An 18368-nucleotide genomic window follows, 5' to 3' on the forward strand; every position below is an offset into this window, starting at 1 on the left:
ATCCACGAGGTCGCCAGCAGCGACATTCAGCCATAAACGATTTTGTGTGCCGAACTTTTCTCCAAGGCCTCAATTCCGGTTTTAAAGGAACCGTCGGGCATTGCGGCGCACGACGGTAAGCGCCCTGACGGGTGTACCTTGATCCCTTGGAGAGCCGGCAGGTGCTTGGCGTGGGACGTTACCGTTCCGGGCACCTTTGCTGAGCGCTACGTGCAGCTTACTAGCAAAGAAAGCGGTTTGGCTGCAACCAGGGCATCTGACGAGAAGATCAAAAAGTACGACGGAGCTCTCCCCTCGATGGAGTTTTTACCGATTTGTATCGAGGTCCTCGGCCCCATGGACCGTAACACCTCCGGGTTTTTCAATCGAATTTGTAAAAATATCAGTATTAGGTCAGGCGATAGTAGGGAATATTTTTTCGCTATGAATAATATCTCGTGCATTCTGCAGCGGTTTTTGCGCGTCTGTGTGTTGGAAAATGTGGAGTTGAATGCCGACGGGGTTGAGTGACGTTATAGCAAATAAAATCAAATTTAGTCAGACGCTTGGCTTTTGGTGTCATTCGTCAATGATTTGGTTTTAACGTACATACATACTTACATACAAATACAAAACGAAACGAAATGAAATTTTATTTGCTTCTCAAAATTAATAATTGAAAGAAAGCAGGAAGACCATAAATAGAATTCACATCATATTCATCTGTTATGGCCACCTAAACAGAAATGTTCTGAGTTCACTTAAAAATTTTCAGCAAATAATAAAAGAAATTTTACATACATACATACATACATACATACATACATACATACATACATACATACATACATACATACATACATACATACATACATACATACATACATACATACATACATACATACATACATACATACATACATACATATACATACATACATACACACACACACACACACACGTACAAACAAACACAACAGGGTCTGTACTACTCCTACTTCAAAACGATAGCTCAAGCACCCACTTTCATCAGCGGTATGAAGCAGATCATGTTCGATACGGTGACAGAGTACCCTCTGACTATTAACACACTCAAGAGGTTTAATCTATACCCAGAGGTTTGTATTTTGTATTTTTTTTTCTTTTTGTGTGCTTTGAATTTTTTAGCGTCTTTTGTATGTGCATCAGTTTTTTTTTCAAAATATTATTCAATCTTTTGTTCAAATTCACGTGTGTCAACTGCTATGATGGGCAAATAATTATAACCAACAATTAATGCTCTATATGAAAAACAGTGATGATTTAAATGTTATTCGGCTTTTAAAAATGGCCGAAACCGAATATTAAATTTTGGTCTGATCTTCGCTCAGGCTGAATATCTAGTACATCTCTCTCTCTCTCTCTCTCTCTCTCTCTCTCTCCCTCTCTCTCTCTCTCTCTCTCTAGTTAATATTGGTTTGAACGCTAAACTTTTTCTGATGTTACTGTGATTGATTTTTGACTGAGCCTGCTGTCTTCTTGTTTGTTGTTTTTATTAGTGGTAGTAGCAGCAGTTGTAGTAGTGGTAGTAGCTGCAGTAATGGTTTTAGTAGTAGCAGCAGCAGTAGTAGTAGTATTGTTGTTATGTTTGTTGTTTTTCTAGTACTTATTTGCTTAAGTTTATTGTCGTTGTTTATTATTATTATTTTGATGTTGTTTTCTATTATTGTTGTTGACGTTGTTAATGTTGTTGATGGTATTGTTGATGATGTTGTTGTTGTTGTTTTATGTTATTATTATTCCTGTTGTTCATTGCAGCGTTGGGAGCCATTGTACAGGCATCTGAGATTAATCTTGTGCTCGTACAATGGGATAGTGCAGTTCAATGTCATGTCTGTGTGTGTATGCGCGCGTGTGTATGTGTGTTTGTATGTGTGTGTGTATGTGTGTGTTTGTTTGTTTTCGTTTATCTATCAACACGGACATCATGGTCATCACATTTATTGGCGTCATCATCGTCAATGTCGTCATCATTTTTATCATCATTTTCGTCCTCGTCTTCATCATCATTTTCGTCATCACATCATCTTCGCCATCATCTTCGGCATCATTATGTTTAAAACGTTTCATCACTCTAAATTTAATGTACCCGAGACACGTACCTACGCTTTGTTTGGTCTTTATGGACATTTAGGTACCATAAAATACCTTAAAATACCTTAAAATACTCAACACAATACATTCGGTATGTCTGACAAGTTTTCTACGGTGAGATGGACAATGGCCGAGTGTAATTGTACCACATAATTTTTGTGTGTGTGTGTATGTGTGTGTGTGTGTGCGCGTGTGTGTGTTTGTTTGTGGTGTGTTTGTGGGTTGTATAATACCATAATTTGTACCCACAAATGCCGAAAAACGTATGTTATGCATTTATAATATGAGACATGTGAGATTGCTGCCCTTTTTCAAATACAACGTAGTATTCGTTTGTATGTCGTTTTGTATGCGTCTGTATATCATTTTGTATGTTTTTGTATGTTTGTATATGTTTGTGTACCATAGTTTAATCTATATCTACAAAAGATACAAAATGATACAAAAAAGATACTAAATAATTTGTATAAAGAAAATTTGTTTTCTTAAGTTAACTTTTTTCAGGGAAAATGTTTTCTTCTAGGATGAAATAATTGCCATCTTTAAAATTTTTATTATTCCTCCGAGTGATTGTGAGTTAGCGTCTACTTAGTTTTTGTGATTTGTGTATGTGTGTGTGTGCGCGTGTATGTGTGTGTGTGCGCGTGTATGTGTGTGTGTTTATGTGTGTGTGTTGTTGGATTCATGTTTGTATGTGTTGGAGTGTAGGGGTGGGCTTTTGTTTGTTGGGTATTTATGTTTGAAAGTTAAGTTTGCATCGTGTTTGTTGTGTTTGTTTGGGTATTTGTGTGTATATATAGGGGTATTTGTATATGTGTGCATATGTGTGGTGTGTGTGTGTGTGTTTCAGTATGTGTGTTTCTGTGTGTGTGTTTCTGTGTGTGTGTGTGTTTTTGATTCTTCTGATCGTGATTGGACGATTTGGCAACATTCGTTTATCAAGACGAACATTACTCATTTCATTTATCAATGTTCTGTACCTTGTCCTACGTTGTAGCATTAACGTCATTATCATCATCGTCGTCACCGATGACGTCATCATCGTCTTCATTGTCACCATTGGCATAATTTTTTCCTCCTTCATTGTATCTATCATATTAGCTAATAATTATTGATATTTTCAATAATAATAATAAAAATTTATTAAATAAAAATTAGTAATAAAAATGGAAATGTGATTATTCCAAAGGTCTTGTTAGGTGCGATGTATCGAATTTACGAGTGGCTGGCCAAAATGTTAAAGTACCAGACCATGGTTTGCTACAGTGTTAACAGAGGGAAAAATTTATCCCCGGTTCAAAGTTGCGAAGGTCGGTTTGTTGATTTGTTGGATGGTTGGTTTGTTTGTTGGTTGGTTGGTTGGTTGGTTGATTGGTTGGTTGGTTTGTTGGTCGGCCGGTCGGTCGGTATGTTGGTTGGTTTATTTGTTTGTTGATTGATTGGTTTGATGGTTGGTTGGTCGGTTGGTCGGTCGCTCAGTTGATGGGTTAGTAGGTTGGTTTATTTGTTTGTTGGTTGATTGATTAGTTGGTTGGCTGGCTGGTTGATTGATCGATTGATTCATATATTTATTTTATAATGATTCAATTATTAATTTTCAATTTTTGCCAACCTGTTCAACTAAAAAAAATGTTGACAATAATGGGAAAATATTTTTCTGGAAACAAACAGGTCTCGGCGAGAAGCCGTACTTCTACGTGGAGGCGGTATTTCTACTGAACGGGCTGAACATGGGACTGTTCTTTCTCTTTGGATGGTACTTGAGGTCAGTTTTGATTGGTCTCGTTGATTGGTCAGTTGGTTTTTTATTGGTTGGCGGGTTGGTTAGTTGATTTTGATTGGATGGTGGGTTGGATGATTGATTTTTGATTGGATGACGGGTTGGTTGATTGATTTCAAAACTTTCTTCCTATTAACTGCTCTCCGACAGTGGCTCATATTTTGGAGGATTGATAACTGTTCTGTGCTTTTTCTTCAATCATGGAGAGGTTCGTTCATTCATTCACTCATTCATCTACCCATCTATTCATCTATTCATTCATTCATTCATCCATTCATCTATTTATTCATCCAGTGCACTAGAGTACAATGGACGCCTCCGCTTAGAGAAAGTTTCGCCTACCCATTCCTCGTTCTGCAAATGTTCCTCGTTACCAAAACTATCAAGTAAGTTAATCTAATCTGTGTTTGTATGTGCGTGTGTGTGTTTGTGTGTGTATGCGTGCGTGTGTGTGTGTGTGGGTGTTTGTGCGTGAGTGTGCGTGCGTGTGTGTGGGTGTTTGTGTGTGTGTGAGTATATGCGTCTGTGAATACACATTGTTTTGTAGTACATACTTTTGTAGTTGTACGTTTGCATACATACATATTTACAAGCAAACATATAAACAGATACAAACATACAAACACCTTGCATACAAACACGCATACAAACAGATCAGGGAAAACATCCTTTAAGACGCACAGCCTCCCGATAGCGGTAGCCACAACATGCTTCATGCTACCCTGGCAGGTTCGTCAGACTACACGTGCATCGTTTATAACGAATTTTTCGTTACTACGAAATGCTTTATTGCAACGTGTTTTACCCTTATAACGAATGTTTTCTTTGTTAAATCTTGAATGTTCGTCTATATCGTAACGTTTTTTCACCTTCTTCTCTTAGTAAGCCCACTAATTTTCAAATGACATTCTATTTAAATCTGAGCGATTACTGATCTTTCTCTGATTATAAATTCTTTCATAATTGGACATTGTTATGAATGTCGAGGGGGTTTGTGTTTGAGGATAATGTTGTTGCTGTTGTTTTCGTTGTTGTGGTTGCGGTTGTTGCTGTGTTGTTGTTGTTGTTGTTATTGTGGTTGTTGTTGTGGTTGTTGTTGTTTTCGTTGTTGTGATGGTTGCTGTGTAGTTGTAGTTGTGGTTGTTGTTGTTTTCGTTGTTGTGGTTGTTGTTGTTGTGGTTGTTGTTCCTTTTTTCAATTTTCGGCCCGGGCTCGCTATCTCTCTCGACCCTTTTGACACGAACTCCCCCGCGTATGCTTTAATTTAAATCCATCCATCTAACCGTCTAAGAACATTTATCCATTGGTGTACTCATTTGTTTGTTTTGTTCGTTCGTTCGTTTACCCATTAATTTATATGTTTGTCCGTTTATTCATTCATTTATTCATTCATTCATTCATTCATTCATTCAATCAATCAATCATTCATTTGCTCATAATTCGTTCGTTTATTCGTTTTCTTTCCATTCAATTTTCATGCTTGCTAGAAAATATTTTTCTTCATTCATTCCCAGTTTTTTTCCATTTGTTAATATGATAATCATCATCATCATTATAATCATCATCATCATCAACGTTATCATCAACGTCATCATTGACGTCATTATCGTTACCATCGTCATCATCATTAGTTTGCTCAGTTCGCCTTGTTGATGCAGACCCTTTCGGTGTATGCCACTTACTTACTCGGCCTTATCAGGTCAGCCACTCTGCAAGTTATCATCGCTGGTCAATCGGTTGGTTGGTTGGTTGGATGGTTGGATGGTTGGTTGGTTGGATGATTGGTTAATTGGTTTGTTGGTTCGTTGGTTCGTTGGTTTTTTGGTTGGTTGGTTAGCTGGCTGGTCGGTTGGTTGGTCGGTTGGCTGGTCGGTTGGCTGACTGGCTGTCACACTATGTGATAATACCATAAGCCGAATAGCATTACGGTTCATTAGAGATCGTTATTTTGTTGTTGTAAACGACGACAAAATGGTGATAATGATGGTGGTTTGTTGGTGATAGTGATGATGATGGTAATGATGACGATGATCACGACGACGACGATGATGATGATGTTGGTGATAATTTAAAAATTACAACGTAATATTTATTAATTTATTTAATAAATAATTTATTTATTTAGATTTGAAGTAATATTTATATTAATCAACTAATTAATAATTAATTACATATTGAATTAATCAATTATATGTGATAAATAAACACGGTTTCAATTAATTATGATATTTTTATTCGTTTTTTTTCGTATTCTTTTCTTTCCATCTGAAAATTTTTTTTCCATTCTCACGCCAATAGTTCGTTAGCCTAATCATTCAATTGTTACGTCATCACCATCGTCATCATCATTTCTATTACTAATTATTATTATTAATTATAATTATTATTATTAATTATTATTATTATCGTCATCATCATCATCGTCGTCGTCATCATCATCATCATCGTCGTCATCATCATCGTCGTCGTCATCGTCATTAGCTCCAATCCACGTGACTTCTTAAATTAGCATCGTCAGTCTAATGATCGACCGGCGCTTCTGTTGGCGTTGTTGTTGCTGCTGCTGCCGATGTTGTTGTTGTTGTTAATGTTATTATATTATCATTATTATTATTGTTATTATTGTTATTATTATTTAGGACTAACCTTCTCTCGTTGTACACATTCTTTTTATAAGATGGCGAGCTTCGGAGTTTATTTCAGGACATTTTACTATATACATAAATATTTTAATTTTGATTATCATTGACAATTATTGTTTCTCTCATTTCATGTATGTTTTTACGATGAAAATAAAAAGGTGTTCTCATTATTATTATTATTTTTATTATTATTATTATTATTTGTCGTCATCACTCACAGTTGGGCCTTCTCGTCTCAGTCCTCTTCCTGTTCGCCAATGAGATGCTCGTGACCTCATTCTTCTCCTCCTCATTGGTCTCTATTTGGGTCAGCTTGTGTGTGTGTACGTGTGTGTGTATGTGTGTGTGTGCGTGCGTACGTGTGTGTGTGTTTTGTGTGCGTTTATGTGTTGAGATATTTTATTTTCAATTTATTCTTCATAATTCATGCTGAAAAGAGCTGAAAAAACGAATTCCTAATAGTTGAAAGAATGAATAAATTAATGAATGATTGAATAAACGATTGAATGAATGAATAAATTATTTTATTAATTAAATGAAAGAATTAATGAAAAATATCTGACCTCCATTAGATAATACTCTACACTGAAAAGTATTTAAACAAGTTAAATCTTCCACATCTGTTCAAAAGCGTTAGTTTCGCTGAATGGATGAATGAATGAATGATTGAATGGATGAATGAATGGATGAATGATTGAATGGATAAATGAATGGATGAAAGGATGAACGAATGCATGAATGGATGGGTGAATAAATGAAGGAATGATGAAATGGATTTGAAGATAATTCAGGGTTTGTCGTTATTGGCGATGACATTCTACATAAAGATCATCATCTCGAAACTACTAAATGTTACTGATGATGTGAGTAACTAGATTTTTCACTCGCTTGTTCATTCATTCATTCACTCACTCATTTTTTCAATCATTCATTCAATTTATTACTCACATGTTCGAAAACAAGTCCAGTAATTTACCTACTAGCTCACTCATTCACTTACGCACTCTTCACTGAATTATTCATTCACTTGTTCAATTATTCATTAATTTACTAATTAATTTATCCTTTCATTCATTCGTTCGTTCGTTCATTCAATCATTCATTTATTTATTCATTCACCAACTCCCTTAGGAACATATAGGCGATTTATTCAGAAGCAAGTTCAGTAACTTCCAGAACTTCCACACGCAGCTCTATGTCTGCGCACCCGAGTTCGATTTCATGGAGCTCGCTGTTAGTCCATGTGATGATGACGATGATGACGATGTTGATGATGGTGATGATGATGATGATAGTGGTGCTGGTGATGATAAGGATGATGATGATGATGACGATGATGATAATGATGATGATGACGACGACGATGATAATGATGATGATGAAACGTTCACTGCAGACGCCAATTAGGTTGACAAAAACATTACTGTTGCCTTGCAGTACCTTTATCACACTCGTCATCATCATCAAGGTGTGTTTGTTTGTTTGTCTGTCTGTGTCTGTTTGTTTGTTTGTTTGTTTGTGTATATATCTGTCTGTCTGCCTGTTTGTCTGTCTACCTCCTGTTTGTGTTTGTGTTTGTGTATATGTATGAATGTATTTTTGTATTTGCACTTGTATGTATGTACGCGTATAAATGTATCTTTGTGTGTGTTTATGTGTGTGTGTGTGTGTGTTATTGTTGCTTTTAGTGACGTCATCATTGTCGTCATGACCAGGTGATCATTCCGCAGTTGCGAACCATGCTTAAATTGCATCCCGTGACTTCTTCTACGTCATCAACTACGTCATCATCGTCAACATCGAATTTTGTCGGTTACCATGACAACCGTACGGCAAAGAACAGGGATAGCAAAAATGGCATGCATAGACAACTAAACAAAGGAAGTGGAGATGGCGATGGAATGTGAGTGCTTTGAGTTCTTTGGTGTCGTGTTAAATGATGGTGGGTTTTCATTCTTTGTTAGGTTGAGAGGGTGATTGATAACAACTATGGTGATTAAGATGATGAAGATGATGATGATGGTGAAGATGATGATGACGATGATAATAAACATGATGACATGACGATTTGGCTATGAGTTTGCTGATAATTTGACGTACAAAAATTATTAACATTCCAGATTATCACCATCATCATCATCACATTCCTCCAACCCATCATCGTCATCATCACCGCCGGACCTCGAACAAGCATCATTCGTTTACCACACATTCCAACTATCTGCCTACTCGGCCATGGCTATCATTATCATGAGGCTCAAGCTTTTTTGGACGCCCCACCTCTGCTTGATGACGTCATTGCTGGCCAATCAGCGAGTAGGGATTTGAATGAATAGGCGGGATTTATTTTAATTTGTAATTTCTGATTGGTTCGAAATTTGTAACACACGATCTGGTCTATGTCCATTTTATGGCCTTTTTAATTAATTACTTTGTTCTCCTCATTAACATAGCTCCTGCCATGGTTGGGCAGCAGGTACAAACACTTTAGCATAATCGCATGCATCGCCGCCCTCATGGGCTGCCAGGGCGTGGTCAACTTGAGGCAGCAGTGGAGCGTTCAGGGAGAGTTCAGCAACATTCAGATGGAAGAAATGATTGAGTGGATCAACCATAGAACGCCTCGAGGTTTGTTTCACACGAATGGTTTGTTGAGTTTTTTTTTTTAATTTTTAATGTTTCAGTTAGTCAATCAGCCTAATAATCAGCCTGTGAATCAATAAATAATTCAACTCGTCAAACGATCAACCAATCAATCAATCAATCAATCAATCAATCATTCTCCCCGCCAATGACCTATCAGATGCAGTCTTCGCCGGTCCAATGCCGACGATGGCGACAGTTAAGTTGTGCACAGGGCGGCCTATTGTCAATCATCCCCATTATGAAGATGCCGGCCTGAGGTGGGTGTGGTTATTTATGTTAATTTAATATTAATTTATGTTATTTACGTTAACTTATAGTTAATTTATGTTACTACCATTATCCTCACCTCATCATTATGACCATCCTGACACAACCAGAAATCGAACCCGGATGGTGTACACTGTGTTCAGTCGCAAAAGTTCAGAGTTGATGTACAGGATATTCACTGAAATGAAAGTGCAATACTTCATCGTTGAGGAACAATGGTGCCTGAGAAGATCCAAGTTAGTGGATTGATTGATTGATTGATTGATTGATTGATTGATTGATTGATTGATTGATTGATTGATTGATTGATTGATTGATTGATTGATTGATTGATTGATTGATTGATTGATTGATTGATTGATTGATTGATTGATTGGCTGGCTGGCTGGCTGGCTGGCTGGCTGGCTGGCTGGCTGGCTGGCTGGTTGGTTGGTTGGTTAGTTGGTTAAATGAATGAATAAATGTATGAATAAATTAATGAATGATCGATTGATTCATTCATTCATTCATCCATCGAACAGACCCGGTTGCGGCATGACGGATATATGGGACATGGAGGACCGGGATAACCTTGCGTTCGAACCCCTGTGCAAAAGATTGTACGACGACCCCTCCCCCTATTTTGTCAAAGTTTTTAAGAATAACGTCTATGATATCTTCAGAGTTCTCGATAACAACAAAGTGAATAAGAATAGCAATAATAATAACAACAACAATAATAATAATGATAATGATGATGATGATGATGTTAAAAGCAAAGTTAACGAAGTCAACGACGGCATTAATGTTGTCGATATTGACGATGACGTCAGTCTGGATGGTGACGATGAACTTGGTGGTGGTTATGGCAATGATGCTGCTAGATGATGGTGGTGATGGTGATGCTATATGATGATGATGATGATGATGATGATGATGGGGGTGATGATGATAATGATTATAAGTGATTATTTTTCATCTATATGCGAAGGCATTTTTACTGGGAAAAATCAATTTCATTTTGAAAATATTGAAATTTATATTATTATTATTATTATTTAATATTATTAATATCGTTATTATTATTATTGTTATTGCTATTACGATTCTGTACTGTGGTTTTTGGTTAAATTATTTATTATTCGTGCCTTTCCAGAAACGATCCAGAAATAAAATGACTGTATATATATATATATATATATATATATATATATATATATATATATATATATATATATGTGTGTGTGTGTGTGTGTGTGTGTGTGTGTGTCTAAAAGTGTAGTGTGTTTTTGTTTGTGTGCGTGCGTGTGTGTGCGTGTTTGTGTGCGTGTGTGCGTGAAATTTTTGTTCCCCATTGTATCAGTCATCTGCAAAAAAAAGTATATGGATTATATATTAGTCAGGTTTGAGTTCTTTGTTTTTCAATTTCATTCTCTAGCTTAATTTTTCGTGATCCGTTCTTCTTTTCATTGTTATTATTATTCTTATTATTTATTTGAATATTCATATCTGAAATGCATTTATCTAAGCGATCTGTCTGAGTTGGAGCTAGTCCGCCATAAGATGACCAAAATATTATGTTATTATTATTGTTATTTATTGATTTATTATTAATATTATGTTATAATTATTATTGTTGTTGTTATTATTATTGTTGTTGTTATTATTATTATTCACTCATTTACTCACTACTTTGTTGACTCTTTCATTCGTTCGTTCAATTGGTAATTCATTCATTTATCTATTTAAAACGTTTGGCCAAAAAAATTCCATTTTGTCCTATACTCGGCTTATTTGTTTTCAAGATCTGAATTTTATTTATATAATTGTCAAATAAAAAGATAATTAATTAATTAATTAATATAAACTTATTTATTTTACTTTTTAAACAAAAAATATTTGCTGTATATGTATAGTATAATTCATTTATAAATACGAATTCAAAAATTCACTAATATATTGTGTGTGTTTGTGTGTGTGTGTGTGGGTGTGGTGCATGTAAGAGTGACAAAAAATACTATGATAAATACTAAATAAGTCTTAATAGATAGGTTCAAACGTTGCATGCACGCATACATACAATCAAACAAACAAACACATACATACATACATACATACATACATATATACATACATACATACATACGAATATATATAGCAAAATATATACAAAAAAATATATTTTACATGTATTTTAACAGAAACATATACATAAGGCAAACAGCTATTGAAGCTTTCTTAAAGGCACTATATTAGCTTTCCATAATCTATAAGAATAATAATAAAAGGAATAATAACAATAATAATAACATGAACTTTCGGTGGAATATATCATCTTGAAATGAGGAAGGTCAAAAAATCGTTTGTAAAAACGCGCATAAAGGCAAAAATCAATTTTGTATTTATTGTATATCCGTTTGTATATCGTTTGTATGTATGTATGTTTGTGTGTATATGTATATATATATGTATCTATGTATGTATGTCAGTTGTATATGTTTAAGTGTGTATGTACGTACATATAAATGTTTGTATAAGTGCATGTGTATATATGATTGTATGTGTATGTATGTGTATATTTTTGTTGTAATTGTATCAAATTCTAAGACGCGTGTTTGTTTACTTGATCAAATTTCAAAAAAAAAAAAAAAATGTGACGTAACGCGGAAAATGTTTAGATGCATTCTACAATTAGGGAGAATTAATATATAATTGTAAAAAGTCAGCGAAATTGAAGTAAGAACAATAAAGTGGATAATAATAATAACAATAATAATAATAACAATAATAATAATAACAATAATTTTTCATGCGGCCAATTTGGAAATAGTGTTAATATAAGTATTGCGATAAAAAGATAATTAATAATATAGAAATAAAAATATTAATAATAATGATAATGTTGATAATACTAACGATATTTCATATAATAATAACAACAAATAGATGATAATAATTACTTTTATTATTATTATTATTATGACTTCATGCATATCATCCACCAATCAGGCTATTTGGTTGACTTCCGGAATGAAGGCCTCCCACAAATCAGCAAGCTAGGATTTGAAATTTAAGTTTTTAAATATTTTATCAGGTAAAATTAACCTAAAATTATTTTTGGAACTGTATATATATACAAAACAAATACAACATTACCTAAAAAAATACAACGAAATATAATACAACTACATTACAAGACATCAAGAAAATACAACATAATACAATACAACCCAATACAACATAATACTATACAATACCCAAAAATACATGAGAATACAATACAATACCTGTTGCTGGCACTGCGCGTTCATCTTAAGATAATGAACAGCAACCTCTTTAATTTCGAGGGTTCTCATCTTATCGAGTTGAGACATTTCCTGGCGAATGGTCTGCGAGATGCAGTCGAACCTGGCGGCTTCGTCTTTCACTTTCTGCTCCAACTGGTGTAGTTGTGCAGTTGTGTGTGGTGTGGTTGACACAAGCAAATAAACACACACATTCACAGATGATACTTTTTCAAATATTTTTCCTTTCTCTTTCACATAGATACTTTCTCCCTTTCTCTCTATCTCTCTCTCTCTCTCTCTCTCTCTCTCTCTCTCTCTCTCTCTCTCTCACTCTCTCCATATCTATCCTTTTCTCACTTTTTCTTTCCCTATCTATCTATTTATCTATCTATCTATTTCTCTTCCTCTCTCTCTCTCTCTCTCCCTCTCTCTCTCTCTCCCTCTCTCTCTCTCTCTCTTTCTCTCTCTTCTCACCATCAATATCTCACCTCGGCAATCTCGTTATTGACGACGTCGATCCTCTCCATTTTCCTCTGTATCTCCATTTTTGCCTTCAGTAACTTCTTCTTCTCCAGGTTCGCTTCCGTATCCTTCCAATGTTTGTGTACCTTCACTCGCTCTGACAGTATGTTCTGTGTGAGTGTGTGTGTCCGTCTGTGTGTGTACGTGTGTATGTGTGTGTGTGTGCGTGCGTGCGTGCGTGTCCGTCTGTGTGTGTGTACGTGTGTGTGTGTGTGCGTGTCCGTCTGTGTGTGTGTACGTGTGTGTGTGTGTGCGTGTCCGTCTGTGTGTGTGTACGTGAGTGTGTACGTGTGTGTGTGTGTACGTGTGTGTGTGTGTGCGTGTCCGTCTGTGTGTGTGTACGTGAGTGTGTACGTGTGTGTGTGTGGATGTGTGTGGATGGATGAATGAGTGAATGAATGAATAAACGAATGAATATATGAAAGAACAAATAAGTAAAGTTAATGACAATAAGATGACATTTATACTTAAGTGAGAACACAACAAAATTGAAACAATCACAGACAGACTTAGAAAACAGACATAGCAGACGCTAAAAAACGAACTGACCCACACACACACACACACACACACACACACACACACACACACACACACACACACACACACACACACAAACAAACAAACAAACATACTGACAAACAAACAAAAATAAACCCTCAAATTAGTAATCATCAGTAAGTTATCCTTTATAACTTCAGACAGGCAGTAGAGATCCAGATTGGATAATTCGGTCTGGATATTTTCGATCTTTCCAAAGACATCGGATAGAGATGATAACACTTTGGACAACTGCAGATCCTCTTCCGCGCTTCCCATGTTTGCCACACTCTTCGACAGCATGTTCGTGCACTGGGATAGGTCTGCGATGATGATGTGGTGATGATGATGATGATGACTGACGGTGACGATAATGATGAATGATGACGACGGTGATGATGATGATCTTTTCGACTTTGATGATGACGATATTTTTTAACCACGATGATGATGATGATGATGATGACGACAATGATGATGATGATAATGATGATACAGACCTCTTCTTTGCAGGACAAGCTGTTCACAGCTGGAATGCAAGTCTCTCAGATCATTCTCCAGGACTTCTATTTGCTCCACTTTGTCTTCGAACCACTGAGGTTGAAGATGCAGCCGTGATGACGACGAAAATTACGACAAGTTTGTTTGATAAGGATGTATAAGAATGACAAGGAATATAGCTTGTTTTAAAAGGAGGAAACTAATTTATCGACCATATTACGCATTTTCATGTGTGTGTGTGCGTGTGTGTGTGTGCGTGTGAGTTAGTGTATGTGCGTGTGCGTATACGTGTGTTGGTGTATGCATGTGTACGTGTGCGTTCGTGCGCGTGTGCGTGCGTGCGTACACGAACCTGGTCAGTCTCGGGGAGAGTGTAGGTCATTTTATTGATACTGTCCCCGACACGACCGAACAATTTCGCGAGGCCCGCCCCCGAAAAAACACTGGCCGACGCGGGTCTGGAGAGTTCCCCTTCGAGTTGGAGGAACTCTACGAAGGAAGGGTCCTTGCTCAGTTCGGGGTGACGTGATATACGCGTTAGAAATCTGAGAGGCGGTTGATTGATTGGCTGATGGCTGGTTGGATGAATGGTTTGATTGAGTGGCTGGTTGGTTGATTGTTGGTTAAATTGTTTGGCTGGATGATTGGTTGATTGAGTGATTGGTTGATGGCTGGTTGGAACGGAATTTGTTGAAAATTTATGAAACATCGAAAGTTTTCCATCTAGAATTCAAACAGGACAGTTTAGAATTTATTTACTAAGACGATGATGGTGTTAACGATGAAGAAGATGGTAACGACAACGACGATGATGATGAGGAAGAGAAGAAGGAAGATGGTGATAACGTTGCAAGAACCTCTCCAAGGCAGCCCTCCTCTTCTCAACAAACTCCATGCTGGCGAACTCATCTTCTTTCGATATTTTCATCTTTGCCATGCCTGTCAGCACATTCATTCGTTACATTCCATTAAAAAAATTATCCCTAATGAATCAGTCAATCGACCAAAAACTTCCCAACCAACCAACCAGCCAACCAACCAGCTAATCAGCCAACCGACCAACCAATGACATCCTTTTCCGGGGGCAGTGGTACAATCCTGCCGAGGTGTTGATGGTTAGTGATGAGTTTCTCGTGTAGAATCAGGAAGTCACTGAACCTTCGAATGACACTCATGTCCGCCATGTTGAACTGTTTCATGTTCGTCTGCGTGTGAACATCAATTAATTGAGGAGTGAACTAACGAACGAACCACAAGGTAAACAAATTATAAAAAGAACCAATGAACGATAGAACAAACAAATAAATGACTGACGGAAAAACAAATGAATGAATGAAAAAATGAAAGAACTAACAAATAAACAAGCGAATGAATGAACGAACGAACGAACAAACAGACAAGCTGAAGAGTTGAACGTAAAACGGAGTGAAAGACCGAGCAATCGATGAATAGAAGGAATGAATGAATGAATAAAAGAAATAATAAACAAACCAGCAGAGCGAATGTTTGAAAAAAAGGAACAAATACATAAAGAGGAGGGTAAATAAATGAAAATTAAAACAAATGAAAGAACGAACAAATGAATGAATGAATGAATGAACGAACGAACGAATGAATGAATGAATGACCAGGATGGAAGGAGACTGACCTTAGTAGAGACCTTGTAGGCCACGTAAGCGCTCATCCCATCACCAACCTTTTTGGCGTCGGTCACTTTGATCTCAATCATATCATTGTTTGTCTCCTCGTGTAAATTTATCTGTCCATAATAATAATAGTTATAATAAAAATAATAATTATTATTATTATTATTATACAAACAAATACAAATAAACACAGACAAATACAATACAAAAAAATACAAACCTCAAAATTGTTTGCATGCTCCCTGATGTTTGTATCAAACAAAACAGCAGCCGAATTGTCAGCCGCCTTCATCCTGCCCCCTTCATCATCATCATCACCACCGACCTTCCTGACACCACCATCATCATCATCATCATTATCTTCCTCCTCCCCCAAAACATCATCAAATATGCCCTTGGTCACTTTCTTGCCGTTCATCACGCCCCTATTATTAACCCTAACATCAGTGCTGTCACTGGTCATTATGGCGGCCGGTGACGTGATGATGACGTCATTCATGATACCTGCGGACGGTGTGGCGAGGGTTGGGGTTGGTTTTTTATCTTTGTTCGGCGAGGGCGAGGAAATGTCGAAATCGCCGGACGTGGCGACTAACATGGAGTCTGTACGTGGTTTCTCTGTGGAGAGGATGACGATATGACGATGACGGAAATAGCAATGGTGATAATGATGATGACGACGATGATGATGGTGATGATTATGAAGATGAAAACGATGATGATGATGATGATGACGACGACGATGATGATAATGACAACTATTATAAAGATGATAATGATAATGACGACGATGATGAAGATGATTTTCGTAAAACTATTACAGTTCAATAATGAGATGCATACAAAATGTGTTATCATCGTCACATCATCAATCCATTTTCATATCACATCTGTTAAAAAATGTTTGTGCGTGTGTGCGTGCGTGCGAGCGTGTGTGAGCGTGTGTGTATAAACATCTGCTTCATTGATTTTGTAGGTGTATGTATACGCTTGTGACAGTTGATAACATGAGGTGAATAAGCAAACACGACAACATCTCCATTATTTTTTATTACTATTATTCACTGAATTAATCAATTACCCAATTAATTAGTTTAAATATATATATGTATATATATATATATATATATATATATTTGAAGAAAAAAAATTTAATTAAATTACCCTTAAATTCCTTTCCATCGTCTTCACTATCATCAGATGGAAAAACATTTTCTGGTCTCTTAATTAATTAATTAATTTGCTTATTAATTAATTAATTGGTTGATTAATTAATTAATTAATTTGTTTATTTAATTTAACATTTTTTTATTTTTTTTTTTTTTTTTTATTACTATATTTACTACACATACTAAAAAATAATTATTATAATTCAATTTACCTATCTGATTTACTTCGCCAACAAAGCAATCATATGATGTAACATACTAATTGAAGAGTAATTAATTTAGTAGTAGTAATAATACTAGCTACTAATCATTTAGCAGTAGTATTAATTAATTAATCAATCAATCAACTAATATAATGAAATAAAGTTACATAAGTTTTGAATAAAAATAAGTAAAAAATTAATTTAATAAACATTTTGTGAAAGTTTAGTCTCTCTCTCTCTCTCTCTCTCTCTCTCTCTCTCTCTCTCTCTCTCTCTCTCTCTCTCTCTCTCTCTCTTTCACTCTCTGCAAACTAAACATTTATAAATTAACTAAACCAAAAGTTTAGTTACTTCTAAAGCTAATGCTAAACTCTATGAAAAAACTTATATAATAAGTTGTTCTATTTTTTTAGTTAACTCAAACTCTTACAAAATTTAATTAAATAATTAAATCTAACTAACTTTACCAAATAGATTTAAATACCAGTAATTGATAACTTGAATAGTTAGTTAATTCTTTAATTAACTAATTAGTTAGTTAGATAGTTTAATTAATTAATTTAATTAATTTAAAAAAACCTTTTTATTAGAATTAGGGGGCGGAGTGGCCAACAAATCACTACCAAGCTCGGACATGTTCGGGTAATTTTAGGAAAAAATAATTCACAAATAATGAAAATAAATCTCAAACAAAAACGCTAAAAAAATTTCAAAAATGTCAAAATTGTCAAAAAGTTAATCTTGAACTAAAAATATTCAAATTGAAGTGTAAGGAATAAACAAGTCATATGCAGTTAAAGAAAGTGTTGAAAAGTTAAGTTAAATTTAATTACGGCTGGCTAGACTAATTAATTGTTTGTTTAAACTTTTTGAAAAACATGTAGTAGCATTGCATATTATCTTTATAATAGCATCAGTTGTGAAGAAACTAACTTAAAAGTAACAGCCATATACGTTTAAGTAACAACTGATACTATTTCTATATTTCATTCAATAATTCAATCAAAAATTCAAAGATTTTGATGGCCTATAATGAAAAAAAGATGGATATACACTATGGTCTATCAATTTATA

At 35.5% G+C, this 18368-nt stretch overlaps 2 protein-coding genes across 2 annotated transcripts in view; one reads left to right on the forward strand and one right to left on the reverse strand.

Annotated features, from left to right (window-relative positions):
• Positions 1-10459, forward strand: part of HELRODRAFT_105874 (hypothetical protein) — a 19359-nt gene extending 8900 nt beyond the window's left edge. Inside the window, exons 2-18 of the mRNA XM_009016985.1 lie at positions 960-1097; positions 3302-3422; positions 3784-3877; positions 4043-4100; positions 4187-4278; positions 4546-4621; positions 5524-5628; positions 6755-6841; positions 7107-7166; positions 7317-7397; positions 7666-7767; positions 7931-8022; positions 8655-8850; positions 8988-9162; positions 9338-9438; positions 9559-9683; positions 9969-10459. Of these exons, the coding sequence (XP_009015233.1) occupies positions 960-1097; positions 3302-3422; positions 3784-3877; positions 4043-4100; positions 4187-4278; positions 4546-4621; positions 5524-5628; positions 6755-6841; positions 7107-7166; positions 7317-7397; positions 7666-7767; positions 7931-8022; positions 8655-8850; positions 8988-9162; positions 9338-9438; positions 9559-9683; positions 9969-10314 (2049 nt within the window). The 3' untranslated portion in view covers positions 10315-10459. The remainder of the gene's footprint in view (positions 1-959; positions 1098-3301; positions 3423-3783; positions 3878-4042; positions 4101-4186; positions 4279-4545; positions 4622-5523; positions 5629-6754; positions 6842-7106; positions 7167-7316; positions 7398-7665; positions 7768-7930; positions 8023-8654; positions 8851-8987; positions 9163-9337; positions 9439-9558; positions 9684-9968) is intronic.
• A 1962-nt stretch (positions 10460-12421) lies between these two features.
• HELRODRAFT_105878 (hypothetical protein) lies at positions 12422-16023 on the reverse strand. Its single transcript, XM_009016986.1, has 9 exons — positions 15925-16023; positions 15340-15481; positions 15134-15215; positions 14629-14821; positions 14276-14369; positions 13893-14098; positions 13202-13345; positions 12714-12866; positions 12422-12482 (listed from the first exon to the last, which is right to left on the reverse strand). Exons 1-9 carry the CDS (start codon positions 16003-16005, stop codon positions 12432-12434), a joined length of 1146 nt encoding a protein of 381 aa, XP_009015234.1. The 5' UTR covers positions 16006-16023; the 3' UTR covers positions 12422-12431.
• Positions 16024-18368: the final 2345 nt, after the last annotated feature.

This window comes from Helobdella robusta (assembly GCF_000326865.2).
Source record: "Helobdella robusta unplaced genomic scaffold HELROscaffold_2, whole genome shotgun sequence".
Lineage (NCBI taxonomy): Eukaryota > Metazoa > Annelida > Clitellata > Rhynchobdellida > Glossiphoniidae > Helobdella > Helobdella robusta.

Coding starts and splice junctions, on each gene's coding strand:
- HELRODRAFT_105878 (XM_009016986.1), bottom strand. CDS start 16,005: ATGATTGAGATCAAAGTGACCGACGCCAAAAAGGTTGGTGATGGGATG. Junction 14,822..15,133: donor AGGAGGGCTGCCTTGGAGAG/GTTCTTGCAACG, acceptor ACCGCCTCTCAG/ATTTCTAACGCGTATATCAC. Junction 14,370..14,628: donor CTCTCCCCGAGACTGACCAG/GTTCGTGTACGC, acceptor CTTCAACCTCAG/TGGTTCGAAGACAAAGTGGA.